The sequence below is a fragment of the Peromyscus eremicus genome, chromosome 18 (genome assembly GCF_949786415.1).
Source record: "Peromyscus eremicus chromosome 18, PerEre_H2_v1, whole genome shotgun sequence".
Taxonomy (NCBI): domain Eukaryota; kingdom Metazoa; phylum Chordata; class Mammalia; order Rodentia; family Cricetidae; genus Peromyscus; species Peromyscus eremicus.
In genome coordinates this window covers 34,219,050-34,232,192 of record NC_081434.1, presented here as the reverse complement: position 1 = coordinate 34,232,192, position 13,143 = coordinate 34,219,050, and the positions used below count along the sequence as shown (strand labels likewise).

The window sequence follows — 13,143 nt, the reverse complement described above, 5'->3', positions numbered from 1 at the left end:
CAAGCAACTGTCAGAAATATCTTCCAAAAAGGTAGGAATTTGGGATCTGAGAAGACATAATCATCTAAGCAAACGTTTCTTAGTGATACTTTTTAACAATCACTGCATCTTTTAGTGTGTGTGTGTGTGTGTGTGTGTGTGTGTGTGTGTGTGTGTTCACCCCTAAAGAAGGAAAAATGGACCCAAGGTAAGAAAGGGGAAGCTGTGCTCTGCCTGTTTTCTTGTGCCTTGAGAAAAATTATCCACCTTAAATCAGAATCAGTGGTTGGGGCTCTCCATCCAACCTGCTGACATCAGTCCATGGAGCCTTTGTTCATTGTCAGACATGGTTGTATGCGGATGGAACCTTGTTACCCTAGTGATGCCAGGGCTGAAGGCTCAGCATCTGATTCCTAGAGGATGACTCCTGTCATCCGACATCAACACAAGGACATCCAGGTCATCCTGCACCAGTCTGCCCTCCCCATAACCGACAATCTGTACAATCTAGTGACATGAACATACTTTCAATTTTCAAAGACTAGTGCTTAGATAAACATTCTGTTTCCCCACTATAAAACCCTCCAAACTCTTGAACTTGTATTTTTTTTTTGTTGGCTTTCCTACATTCTGATACATGATGATCAATCTATGAAATTCTGTCTTTAACAACATTTATCATGAAACAAAATTTTCACAAAGCCTTTTTTACTGATATATGATATTCACTTTTTTTGGCTTGTATCTTATTTCTTTTTTAAAAGTGCTACTTTTGAGATGGAGAGATTGGCTCAATAGGAGAAGAAAGAGAGGATCCAGATATGAACACCCAGCACACACATAAAAATCCTGGTGCAGCTGCATGCTCTTGAGGCCCCAGAGTTAGAGAAGCAGAGACCGATAGATCCAGGAGCTCACTAGCCAGGCAAGTGCCAAAACAGTGAAAGACCCTTCTCAAGGTAACAACAGAGGAAGACATGATGCCATTTTCTGGTCTCCTCTCACATGCATGCAGTGTACACACACATGTGTACACACACATGTACATACACGTGTACACACACACTCGGTGCTACTCATGACCCACTTGTATTGACCCTCTCACCTATTAATATTTGGAGAACCACAGTTTGAAAACCACTATGGTGAATTTTCCTGAAAGATATGACAGATACACTATTTTAAAAGTTAGGCAAGGATTTGACTAGGAAAGAGGGGAAGAGATGGTATGGACAGCCCTCCATAGCCATGGGCTCCTACATTCACAAATTCAACCACCTACAGATGGAAAACATTTTTTGTTGTGTCTGCTGAACATGCAAAGCTTCTGTCTTGTCATTATCTCCTACATAATACAGCACAGCAACTGTGCACACATTTCCTTTGTATTGGATGTTATATCTAATGCAGAAATGAGTGGAAGTACACACAAGTATGTATGTGGGTCATATGCAAATACGTCATTTTAGTAAAGAGACTTGAGCATCCATGGATTCTGGTATCTTTGGAAAATCCAGGAAGCAATCACCTGTAGATAAGAGGGATGGCTTGCTTTAAAAGATATGACACGGCTTTAAATAGAGCTGTGAAGTGATACGGTAAATCTCTTTTTGTCAGAATAGGGAACGCTGTCTAATTGACCCAGAGTTAGCAGGCCAATCATAGGAGAGGGGGGGTGGAGGGTAAAAAAAAAAAAAATGGGCCTGAGAGGTTTCTGATTTGACAGAGGTCACGTGAGTCAAGGAGGTGCAGAAGCTACCAGAGGCAGCGCTGGAGGGGACAGAACTTACGTGCTGGAGAGTGCAAAAGGAGACCAATGTGGGAGACAAAAACCAAATGCAGATGCCAGACAAGGAAAAGCCCCAAGGCTAGCATTCTATGGGAAAATGCCTGAGGCTCTTCTTAGAGAAAGCAATCCTTGGAGAAATTCTACAGTAGAAGGTCTCTCGTAAAAGGTTATATTGACCAACTGTTCCACTTTTCAAAGCCTGACCCATTTTCAAGACTGCCCTAGAATCTGAATCACTGCTCCATCGTCTGTCGTCAAGGGAATGATCCCCACTACTGCTTTAGCTGGGGTGTTCTAAGCCTTATCTCTGCATGGAATATTGAACTCTGTCGGTGTGTGCGTACCATGGGTTCCGCATCCTTGGGAGGTTTGTCCAGGGGAGGCATATACCACTGAAAGCAGAGTTCTTTGTTCAGTGCCTGCACTGCCATTTCTGACGAGGATTCTGTATAAGACGGACTGCCAAGGAGCTTCCCAGAGATATCAGACTGCACAGAACTGTCCCGATGAACCTAGGGAACAGGAAAAAATGAGAAACCACGTCAGTACAGTTGCTGATAATGAGCTCATTCAATATTTAAAGTAAATTAACTGGCTACATTAAAAAGTTCTGGGAATTGTCTCGGCTTGTTTTAGGGAAGGAGACTTTGGAACTGCCCCTAGATTACCATAGAATAAATTCTCATGTAATAAACAATGCTTTAAAGGCCTCCCGGACTCAACACATGTCTTTTACTTTAATAACACTTCCAGGGGGGGAAAATACCCTGAAACTTGTTGCTAAGAAATACCTATTACATTGTTTCTGCTTTATACACCGATGAGGAGATATCCAGAGTGTGTGCTTCGAGTGCCAGTGGCACAATTGGTTAGCACGTGCTACTTGCACAGAGTGTGTGCTCATAACTTATGCTATTAAATGGTGGCACCATCCATAAAAGATGACATTTATTTCTCCCTAAAAGGCTGAAGTCCAGTTCCTTCATTCTTTCTTTAAATCAATGGGGTTGATCTGTAAGTTCAAGTCCTCAGTGGGATCTCTTAGGAAATTCGGTCACTGGGCCAGGAACACAAATGCAAAGAATGGAATTGAGAACTTCATCCTTTGTTTAAAGGGTTGCTGAAGTGACTGAGGGAGCATAAGATGGCTGATGTTTATCACCTAAACAGCAGGCCAGCCAGGGAGAGAGCAATGCGGAGAGCAGAACCTCAAGTCTTAAAAGAACCATTAAATGGATGGTAAGTTGTTTTCAACATTAATTTCTTTTTCTTGCTTCCAAGATTGCAGTGCAGTAACTGGGAAGCGGTTTCCATGACATCTAAGGCACCTCAGGGGCTGATGACCAAGGAAGACACATCGACGCCAGAGGCAAGAGCTAGAGGTCAATCTGTTCCTCCCATCATGCCTGAGCTTATTTGAGCTTGCACTGTGAGTGCAAGTCTTCAGAATGAAAGCAGAAATGGGAAAGACCCTGCACCTCAAGCTTTTCACTGGTAAAAGGAGAAAGATGTTTTGATTGAAAGGTAATACTAAATAGGAAACTTTCCAAAACGATCTAGAAGCTATCAAAAAAAAAAAAAACAAACCCTGCATAATGAAGAGTGGTACCACATCCCACAGTTCATAAAGGAGATGGAGTAAAGAACTGTTCCAAAAGTGAATTTCTCCTATGAGGAGCTTTCCTGGGTTCTGACAATTACTTTTACAAAGGATTCATATTCATAACTAGGTCAGTAGAGAAAAATAAAAATCAGTTACCTTTTACTTCAACACGTGATAATTAGAGCAATGTTTAATAAGTATAACCTACATCAACATCAAACTGGGCCAATGGCTCAGTTATCAGGGCTTGCTTCATGAGTCTGAGGACCTGAGTTTACTCTCCAGAGTCCATGTGAAAATGTGGGGTACGGTGGACTATGTTCGTAGGACCAGTGCTGGGAGATGGAGATGGTTGGGTCCCTGGGGCTCACTGACCTAGAAGTAAGTGCCAGGCTAGTGAGTAATCCTGTCTCTAAAGCCAAGGTGGTTAGCTGCTAGAGAATGACAAATGTCCTTCATACACAAGTATATATATGAACACACTCACAATACACATACCCAAACAAACACACTTAATCAATATGAAAACATACACTTTCCATATCTTTAAAGCATTTATAGTATTTAGTTGCTGGTGAGATTAATTATATATGTATGCACACACACACACACACACATATATATATACATGCACACATATACAATGGTGAGTTACACACCAAGTACTTTTTATGTTTTCTTAATTCTTTAAAAGGAACGAGATAACAGACCTACCATCCTATCAAAACTACACCATTCCAGTTAGTCAAATCTTTGGAAATGCATGGGCTGCATAGGCACTCAGTCTATAAGCATGCAGAACTCGGCACTGTGCACGATTTTAATCATCCTCTATTTGGGATCTCTAATGTGATTTGTTTGGTGTCTTTGTTTTCCATCACAAGCTCTAATAGATACAACACAACACCCAGCAAAGACGGTTATGGAAAGGGACCTACATCTTGATGGGGAAAACACAGACTGAAGTATCAAAGTAAGGAAATAGTTTGATTGAAGTAGCCTCCCGGGTGATTAAAGGCTCAAAAATGTTATTATAAAAATCAACCAAGCTTGGAGATTATATATAAAAAAATCCCCCAAGGCTTCATGCTCGTTAGTTACCTACCCCAGTGAAACGAACACATGATTAGGTACCTTGCACCTGTCAGGCAAGCGACAGTGATCTCAGAGCTGATTATCCTGGGATAGTGTTACACTAATTCTATAAAAACAGGAGTATACAGGTGAAACAAAATCTTCCATAACGCCATTGCCACAAGAAATGTCAGAGGGATATAGACCGCATCTAAAGTTCTCCTGAGGAACTCCATTCTCAGAATGAAGTCATGAGGGGCCAGGTGGCCCTCCATACCAGAACAACTGGGCCAGTAACACTTTCAAAAGAGACTTCGGTCATGCGCATTAGTTTCTAAGGTTGTGTTCAATGTGCACAAGAGCGGAGTGACTAAGACACTGTTCTCAGCCTTCAGGTCCCGTCCCCTGTCCTCTGCTTCCAGAGCCAAGGTATAACCAGGCAAGATGGCGGAAACCTATAATCCTACCACTTAGCAGACAGAGGAAGGAAGACACTTGTGAGTTTGAGGCTAGCCTGAGCTACAGAGTAAGTTTCAGGTAAGACTGACCTAAAATGAGATGCCGATCAAAACAAACAAATAAACAACAAAGAACTGAAAAGAAATCCCAGGTGTCTAGGACATACGCAATAATCCACATAAGAGTCTCAGTTCCACAGAGGTGAATCAGAAGCTAGTGTTGGATGGGATGGGCACCCCATAGCTAGTGCTTCCTTCCGTGATATGTGTGCTGTTGGGCAATCTTGCTGGTTTGCTCCTCCCTCTCATGATCGATGAATTTGGGAGAAACATCTGGAATATACACATTTCTGCTTTTCTTGGGAGTGAACTATTTGTTGGTTGGACATTCTTTGTTCCTTCATGTGAGATTTGATGGATCCTGATGTGTTCCAACACTATGTGAAGGGCAAGGAAATTCACTACAAGCAGAGCCCCTCACCAACACATAAGAAGCCACACTCTACAGTGTCAATGTTGTGATTCATAGACGTGGGTAATATTCCTCTTGCAATTCTCAATGAGCTAGAGTTCAGTCCAGAATGGGGTGGTGAGTATTCTGAATGTCAGAGTCCTTCTGTTTCTGGAAAGATGGGAGAGTCCTTTGAAACATCTTCCCACATGATTCCAACATGTTACTTTGGGGATAATTCCTTAATCATTTCTTTATCTGAGTTCAGCTTGAGTTTCTTATTGTTGTGTTGAGGTGGGGTTACATTGTGCAGCCTCAGAGGCTTTACCAGGTAGCCCAGGCTGACAGAAAATTCACGATCCTCCTGACTCAGCCTCCTGAGTGCTGGGATTATGGACATGAGCCAACATACTTGGCTCTTTAATAGAGTTCTTAAAAGTTCCTTAATGAGTTTTACCTTGTTGAGAGGGCCAGGCAAATATCATGACAGCCTGCCCTAATAACTCAGTTAAAGACTAGGCTGTGTTTCCTGTTTCTTAGAACTGAGCAGGTAGTTTCTGAGGAAGTCATGAACAAAGGACAGTCAATCTCCAACACACCCAACAGCAAGTACATGGTACTGCATGTACCAGGCCTCAGCCATAACAGCTCAATGTGATAACCAAATAAGAACAAAGCCTGGGACTTGTCCAGTCCTGCCCCCAAAATGGAAAAGCTGTAGCCTTAACCAGGCCCTGACTAGCACTAGCCAATTAGCACATACTAATATGATTGCCACTTGCATAAGCCAATCATATCTGAGATGACCTAACTGCCCTAGGAACTCCCCTTAGCTGTGCTTAAAAGGAGCCTGCAAGCTCAGCTCCTCTTGGGTCATCGCCATTTTGCCCTTGTGTAGGATGGATGGCCCCAGCATGCTGATTGCATATGTAGATGGTGGTCTTTTGTGGGACTTCTCCAGGACCCTAACACTTGTTTTATTATTTAAATGTTTCATGTTAATATGTAATTTATATTATAATTCAACAGTGTCTTACCATGTAGTCCAGGCTGGCCTACAGTTTACAATCCTCATGGCTTAGCTTCCTGAATGTCAAGGTTACAGGAATGCACCACCACACATGACCTATTACTTCTAAGGTCACAGTTGATTAAAAGAGAAAAACAAAACAAAACAAACAAAAGCCAACCAACTAAATCTTTGGAATAAAAAGGCCAGGGGTGTTCTGGAGTATTCTTTTAAGTTTTCAGCATTATCTCCCAGCACTGAGGTGCTCACTCCATCCTAATAAGATGTGTGAAGGTTCCTGTGCTAGAACAAGCCACAGCTTCAGGTCACTTCCCTGGCAGAGCTGGCAGCAGAGGCATGGACATGGCGGGTACATGGAAGCCTCTCATAGTAAACACTAAAGAGCTAAATGGGAGGTTCAAAGATCGAGTTAATTCAGAATAACTGAACACCTTCTACTAACTTCAAAAGAATCCATGCAAGCGAAATAATTTTGTCTCTTCATAAATATGTACCAGATGCTCACAGCTAAATAAAACTCCACTGTGTATTCGCTTTACATCAGATGAACCTTTAAGAACACAAATGACCACAAATGCTAGTTGGGCTATGGGAAAAGGTCAACCTCTGTCGGATCTTGACACTCTTTCCTGTGCTATTGAGGTCATAGTGAGAAGTGTCTTGATTATACTTAAACCATCAAATATTCTCCCCGTGTTTCCTGTAGCAATTTGAAGTAAAACCATCAATAATCCATTTTAATTTTTGTCCCTTAGAAAGACTCTCTAAAGTAATCTAACCTCCTCTTGGTCAAACCTAAGATCTGTTTCTCTACTACTAGCCCAAGCCTGCACTCAGGGGCTCTGATTTTCTACATTATCTGTCTCTGTCAGTCAGTGTTGCTTTGGCATACTGTAGGGATTCAACAAATGTTGATTGATTGTTAAATTTCAAGTCCATATTCCTATTTTTGAAATGACTTGTTCAGTATAATCAAACTCACTCATTTCAGTAGCTTGTTTAAACATTCCTATTACTCAAGACCATGATGATTTTAAAAGTAACTCCTGAAACTTCATCTTTTTATGTCTCATCAATGGGAATCTCTAAAGTTTTTATATTACATATTTTGTAAAAATCCAACTAATTTTATAGACTTTTCCCAAATAAAAAGTTCTCCAACTCTTAATTCATCTAAAACTTTTACTTCTTTATTTATATTAACTGTTGTGAGAAGTACAATGAATATTTTACACATTTAAAACAAATAAAAAAGAACTTGGGTGTGGATTTAGAAAGACTCATATTAGATTATGGCAAAGTTATAATACTGGAATTTGCATCAGATCTTAGCAAAATGGCTGCCTGAAATATATTGATTTTCAGGAATAGAGAAGATTCTGGAGCATTTCCAAGGTCAATGGGAACAAGAAAGAAGACTTGAAGTGGGAATCATCCTGAAACCACAAGGACTTGGTGGTCCTCCTCTGCGGTTCTACAGAAATGGAACTCGGCACCACTTGGCGGCTGATGTGTTCCTTTCTGAAATAGGAGGGTGACTCCAAGACAGCTCGTGGAGATACACATTTTAGAAGCTTACCTTGCCTGATGAATCAAATAGGACTTTCTCTAGTGGGACGAAGTTTTCCACACCTTGAAGAAGTTCCCTTGGAAACCCCTCGATGCATGAGGAAGAGTAGAGTTGGAAGAAGCGCTTCAGGAAAAGATGCATTTCTTTCTGGCGCAAAATCAGCTCAGAGTTGAACAGGGATGTGAGGAGCATATCATCAGGCAAAGAAATCCCTGAGACCGGAGTTGCAGATGCTTAGGGAACAGAAAGATCATGGTTGAGGCTCGTGTGAGGGACAGAATGGTCTCAGTCTTGGCATTCGTTCACTGACTGCTATGGTACACCAACCAGCTAGTGTCTCCCCAGGACCTTGCTCCGTGGGATTTATATGCGAGTGATTGCGGATTGCCACAGGCTTCAAGGGAAATCTCCAAGACACACAAGGATTTGCTGCCGGTTGTAAATGCTGAGAACTGCACCATCTGTTCTGTCTGCCTGTCTTATTTTGGGTTCCCACAAAACAGACCCTGTCGTGGAGATTTAGATGTGTCATATTCTTCTGAAAACGGACCTCAAAGACCTTTATGGATGGTCCAGAAAACTATGGCCAAGAGAAAGGGAGCGTTAGAAGGGTGAAAAGGTGAATGGGGGCAGGCCCATGGGAAACAAGGGATGGGTTCTGCTAAGGTCTTCTGGGGGAAAAACAAACAAACAAATAAACAAAAATATGAAGGACAATCTCCATTAAGACCCAAAGTGGAATGCTCCTCTACTGTCTCTTCCTTTATTGGTTAAGGTCACCGCTGGGTGTGGGGAGCCTTGGCACATACAGGTTATGTTTACAGGCTGGACAAGACCCTAAGAAAGCCCAAAGGGTAAAAGCAGAGACAGGAATGCTTCTGTGGAAAGTGCCAGCTACTGGATTAGGCGCAATGGTCACTGGTCACTGTGGTGGCATGGCATCCTCAGGGGTGGCAGGTCAGGCCCAGGTCCACAACCTTCCCCTCTGGGTGAGTTTCTGTCACTCCAGACCACAGCACAATAATCTTTTCGGCCCTAAAACCTTCCCCAGTGATAGCTTATCCCCTTGCTATTGCCTGACCTCTGTGCTCAGCCATTCTGTGACTGAGCTTGGTTGCCTTGTTTGCCGTTCAGACACTGGACCCTGTTGTAGAACATTATTTTGAGGTGTGTTACTTTTTTATGTTGGATTTGTTTAACTCTGTGAAGCTGTGTTGCTGGGCCTGTCTAAAACATTTAATGGTCTAATAAAGATCTGAACGGCCAATAGAGAGGCAGGAGAAAGGATAGGCGGAGCTGGCAGGCAGAGAGAATATATAGAAGGAGAAATCTGGGAGGAGCAAAGATCAAGAAATGAGAGAGGAAGGATGAGGACATTAGGGCCCAGCCACCCAGCTACACAGCCAGCCACAGAGTAGAAGTAAGATTTACAGAAGAGGCAAAAGGTAGATGGGATAACTTAAGTTAGGGAAAGCTGAAAAGAAACAAGCCAAGCTAAGGCCAGGCACTAATCATTAAGAATAAGCCTCTGTGTGCGATTTGTTTGGGAGCTGGGGAGTAGGCCTCCCAAAAGAGCAAAAACAACAACAACACCCTGGTGTGGACCAGTCTTTGTTGACTTTATTCATGAGCAATACTAAGTCACTAACTTCAAGGGTCCACAAAGGCATAATAAAACACTCATATTGTCAAAATAATCATGGAAACAGCTGATGTGAGTGGGCTTCACCAGTTTTGATGCAAGCAAGAGTCAATTGGGAAAAGGAAACGTCAATAGAGAAAATGCCCCCACTAAAGCAGCCTGTGGGCAAGCCTGTGTGGTATTTTCTTAATTGATGGCAGATATGGGAAGGCCCAGCTTCCTGTGGGTGTTGTCGCTCCTGAGCAGGTGGTCCTGGGTGCTATAAGAAAGCAGACTGAGCAAAACCACAGGGAGCAAGCCAGTAAGCAGCACTCCTCCATGACTTCTGCATCAGTTCCTGCCTCCAGGTCCTGCCTTGAGTGCCTGCCCTGATTTCCCTTAGCAATGGAGTGTGACCTGAGACTTGTAAACTGGAATAAACCCTTTCCTCCTCAAATTACTTTTGGTCTTGGTGTATTATCACAGCAATAGAAACCCAAACTAAGACAGGTGGTGATTTTTAAAATTATAATTAAATATCCTATCCAAAGTCATACATTCCATCTCTTTTACACACTAGATCCTGGAACACATCCTAGAGCCAGATTCTATCTTATTCACTTGTAAGCTGTCACTCTGTGGTCCCTGGTTTTTAGCTACTTCACTCTATGGACCACTTGGCAATCTTGGGAAGCCACTGGATACCTCTCTGGCATGCTGTTTTTAAACATATGAAAGAAGATAAATTGGAATTTCTACAGACACAAGTTACATTGAAATACTATTCTAGTTGAAGCCCCCTTTATGCAAGGTTCAAATCCCTGAAACGTACAGTAAATCTGATGATGATATCAGAAGATGATATCTGTTGACATTGGGAAGATGTCAAAACAACTTTATACTCTAAGTTAGAAACGTGACCTAAGTAGGAAAAGGAGAATCACACACACACACAAACACACACACACATACACATACACACACACACACACACACACACACACACACACTTTTTAAACCACATTGAGACTCACCTAGCAGCTTGCTCATGTTGTTAATTCTTTGCAGGTGTATGTAGTAGCGGATGAGCAGGATCCAGGTAATATCCACTTTGCTGTAACCCTTCCTTTTTGCATCCGCACTATCATAAACATCTTCATTTAGGTACAGTGAACTACCAGTCTGGAAAGCCACTTGGTAGTTTTCTGAAAGTCAAAATAATAATAATAATAATAATACAATGCTATCCTTTCCTTGGAAGAAATCTACGCACAGGGTCTGGGGTGGGGGCGGAGAACACAACCTATAAAGGAAAGACAGTTACATGAGCGTATGTTGAATATTTTTTAAAAATGTGTATCACATAGGTACCAAACACAATGTTAAAAAAAAAAGACTGGGTGAAGATATTCAGCACATGTTTTGCTGATGCTTCCTTAAAAAAAAAAAAATTGTTTTTATTCCATATGTATGAGTGTTTTGCCTGCATGAATGTGTGTGTACCACACCCATGCCTGGTACACACAAAAGCCAAGGGAAGGTGCCAGATCCTCTGGAACTGGAGTTTGGGGTGGTTGTGAGCCACCATGTGAATGCTGGAGACTGAACCCAGGTCCTTTGCAAGAATACCAAGCACTCCCGACTGCTAAGAGATCCATCGAGCCCCAAAATTGTGTTACTTATTTGTTTATTGACGGTTCTGGGAATTGAACCTAGGGCCTTGTGCCTGCTAAGCAAGCACCCATCCTCTGAGCTACAGCCACAGCGCTGCTTCTTTTTATGTCGCACATCTCAAACCTTTCTAACAAACCGATTTTTAAAAGCCCAACAGCCCAATTTCAATAAGCAGCTCCTAAGAGAGGTGTGCAAAGAATTTCAACAGCAACTGGTAGGCCTAAATGATGAAAACTTTTAGCATCATTGAAAAATTGGGGAAATACAAACTCAAGATGAAATATCCTTTTCTGTCCCTTAGGAACTGACACTGTGTATCTGAGTAGAGTGAGTATGAGTAGTGACTTGAAGAAAATGGAGTGTGCATGTACTCACTCATAGGTTCGACAAAAACAATATGGCAGAATCTAACAAAACAGACAGTGAAGATGCTCGTGCATGCACACAGAGTCTTGCTCAAAGATGAGCCTGGTAGATTTGCGAATGAAAAAGGAAACTGTGAAACAGAAGACAGTGTACTCGTCTGACGTCATGGAGAGGAAACAGAATGAGCCAGATCCATCCGTAAAGAAGAAAGCACAGTGTGGAGGCTCAGGCCCTGTCTCAACAGCACTGCTCACTAGTGTGAGAGCTTGAAAATGTCTGTGCCTCACGAGTGTCTGGGCACAATAAGAGTGCCGGTGAAGAGATACTGCAAATTAATAATGAGCTAATATGCAGATTCGACATGAGAAAAGTAGTTTGGTACCACTGATGCAAATTTGAGGGCGTTATGTACAAACAACAGGTACATATGATAGTTGATCAGGGAACAATAATTGTCTCTGGGGATGAAAGAAATGGAGATGAGCGTATCTTCTGTGGGTAATGGTCTAGGCATGTTTTCTTGACTAATAAATTGAATTCCCATGCAATTATTGTTACCAGGGAATGAGGCTTCTCTGATTATCTGTCTAGCTACCTAACACCATCCACCTTAGAAAGCAGAAAACTTCCTCATGCTTTTAGAGTACCTTGTAAAAAACCCTTCCTTGGGGAATGGACCTGCCTGGACTGAGTCTACCAGGTTGATCTCAGTCCTCAGGGGAGGCTTTGCCCTGGAGGAGGTGGGAATGGGGGTTTTGCTGGGGGGACGGGGAGGGGGGTGGGAGGGGGGAGAACAAGGGAATCCATGGCTGATATGTAGAACTGAATCATATTGCAAAATTAAAAAAAAAAACTTCCTTGAATCTATTTCCCTGTCTCTGTCTGAAGCTATCAGTCACAAACAATCATCAACCAAACCTTTGAACTAGGAATCACACAACTGGCACCATATATATTCTTTATAATATTTTGGAAACTCTGGAGAAAAATTACATGTATTTATAATCTTTTTGCACTAGTCATTACATTTTCAATTTTTATCCAAGCTGCTCATAGGTATAATTCATTGACTCTTTTTATTGTTTTATAGTATTCCATTAAATATAGTACAATCTATTTATCTACTCTATTGTTGATAGACATCTGAGTTCTTTCTGATCATATTTTTTAGTTTTCAAATATTTATTCTTTTTTTATTGTGTGTGTATGAGTGTTAGTTTGCATGTTGTGTGTACACCATGTGAATGCCTGATACGCACAGAGGCCGGAAGAGAGAGTTGAATTCCCTGTAACTGGAGTTACAGGCGGCCGTGAGCTGCCACGTCAGCGCTTTTAAGTGCTGATCCATCTCCCAGCCCCTGCACTTTGCTTTGTTTTTGTTTCACTGTTTTGAACAAGACTGGCATGAATATTTGAGAATATATTATTTGACACTTAAGTATACAAAATTACCAGGAAGTAGATCTAGTAGTTCATTTTCTGGTATTTTTAAGTGAATCTTGCCTTTTGCCCTTTTGTATAAAATTTA

The 13,143-nt window shown here is 41.8% G+C and overlaps 1 protein-coding gene across 1 annotated transcript in view; it reads right to left on the bottom strand.

The window, feature by feature from the left end:
* The window catches only part of Cfap54 (cilia and flagella associated protein 54), a 299,598-nt gene that overhangs the window by 45,326 nt on the left and 241,129 nt on the right, over window positions 1–13,143 (bottom strand). The window contains exons 62-64 of the mRNA XM_059245690.1: window positions 10,610–10,780; window positions 7,964–8,187; window positions 2,113–2,280 (exon numbers count right to left, since the gene is read on the bottom strand). Of these exons, the coding sequence (XP_059101673.1) occupies window positions 2,113–2,280; window positions 7,964–8,187; window positions 10,610–10,780 (563 nt within the window). The remainder of the gene's footprint in view (window positions 1–2,112; window positions 2,281–7,963; window positions 8,188–10,609; window positions 10,781–13,143) is intronic.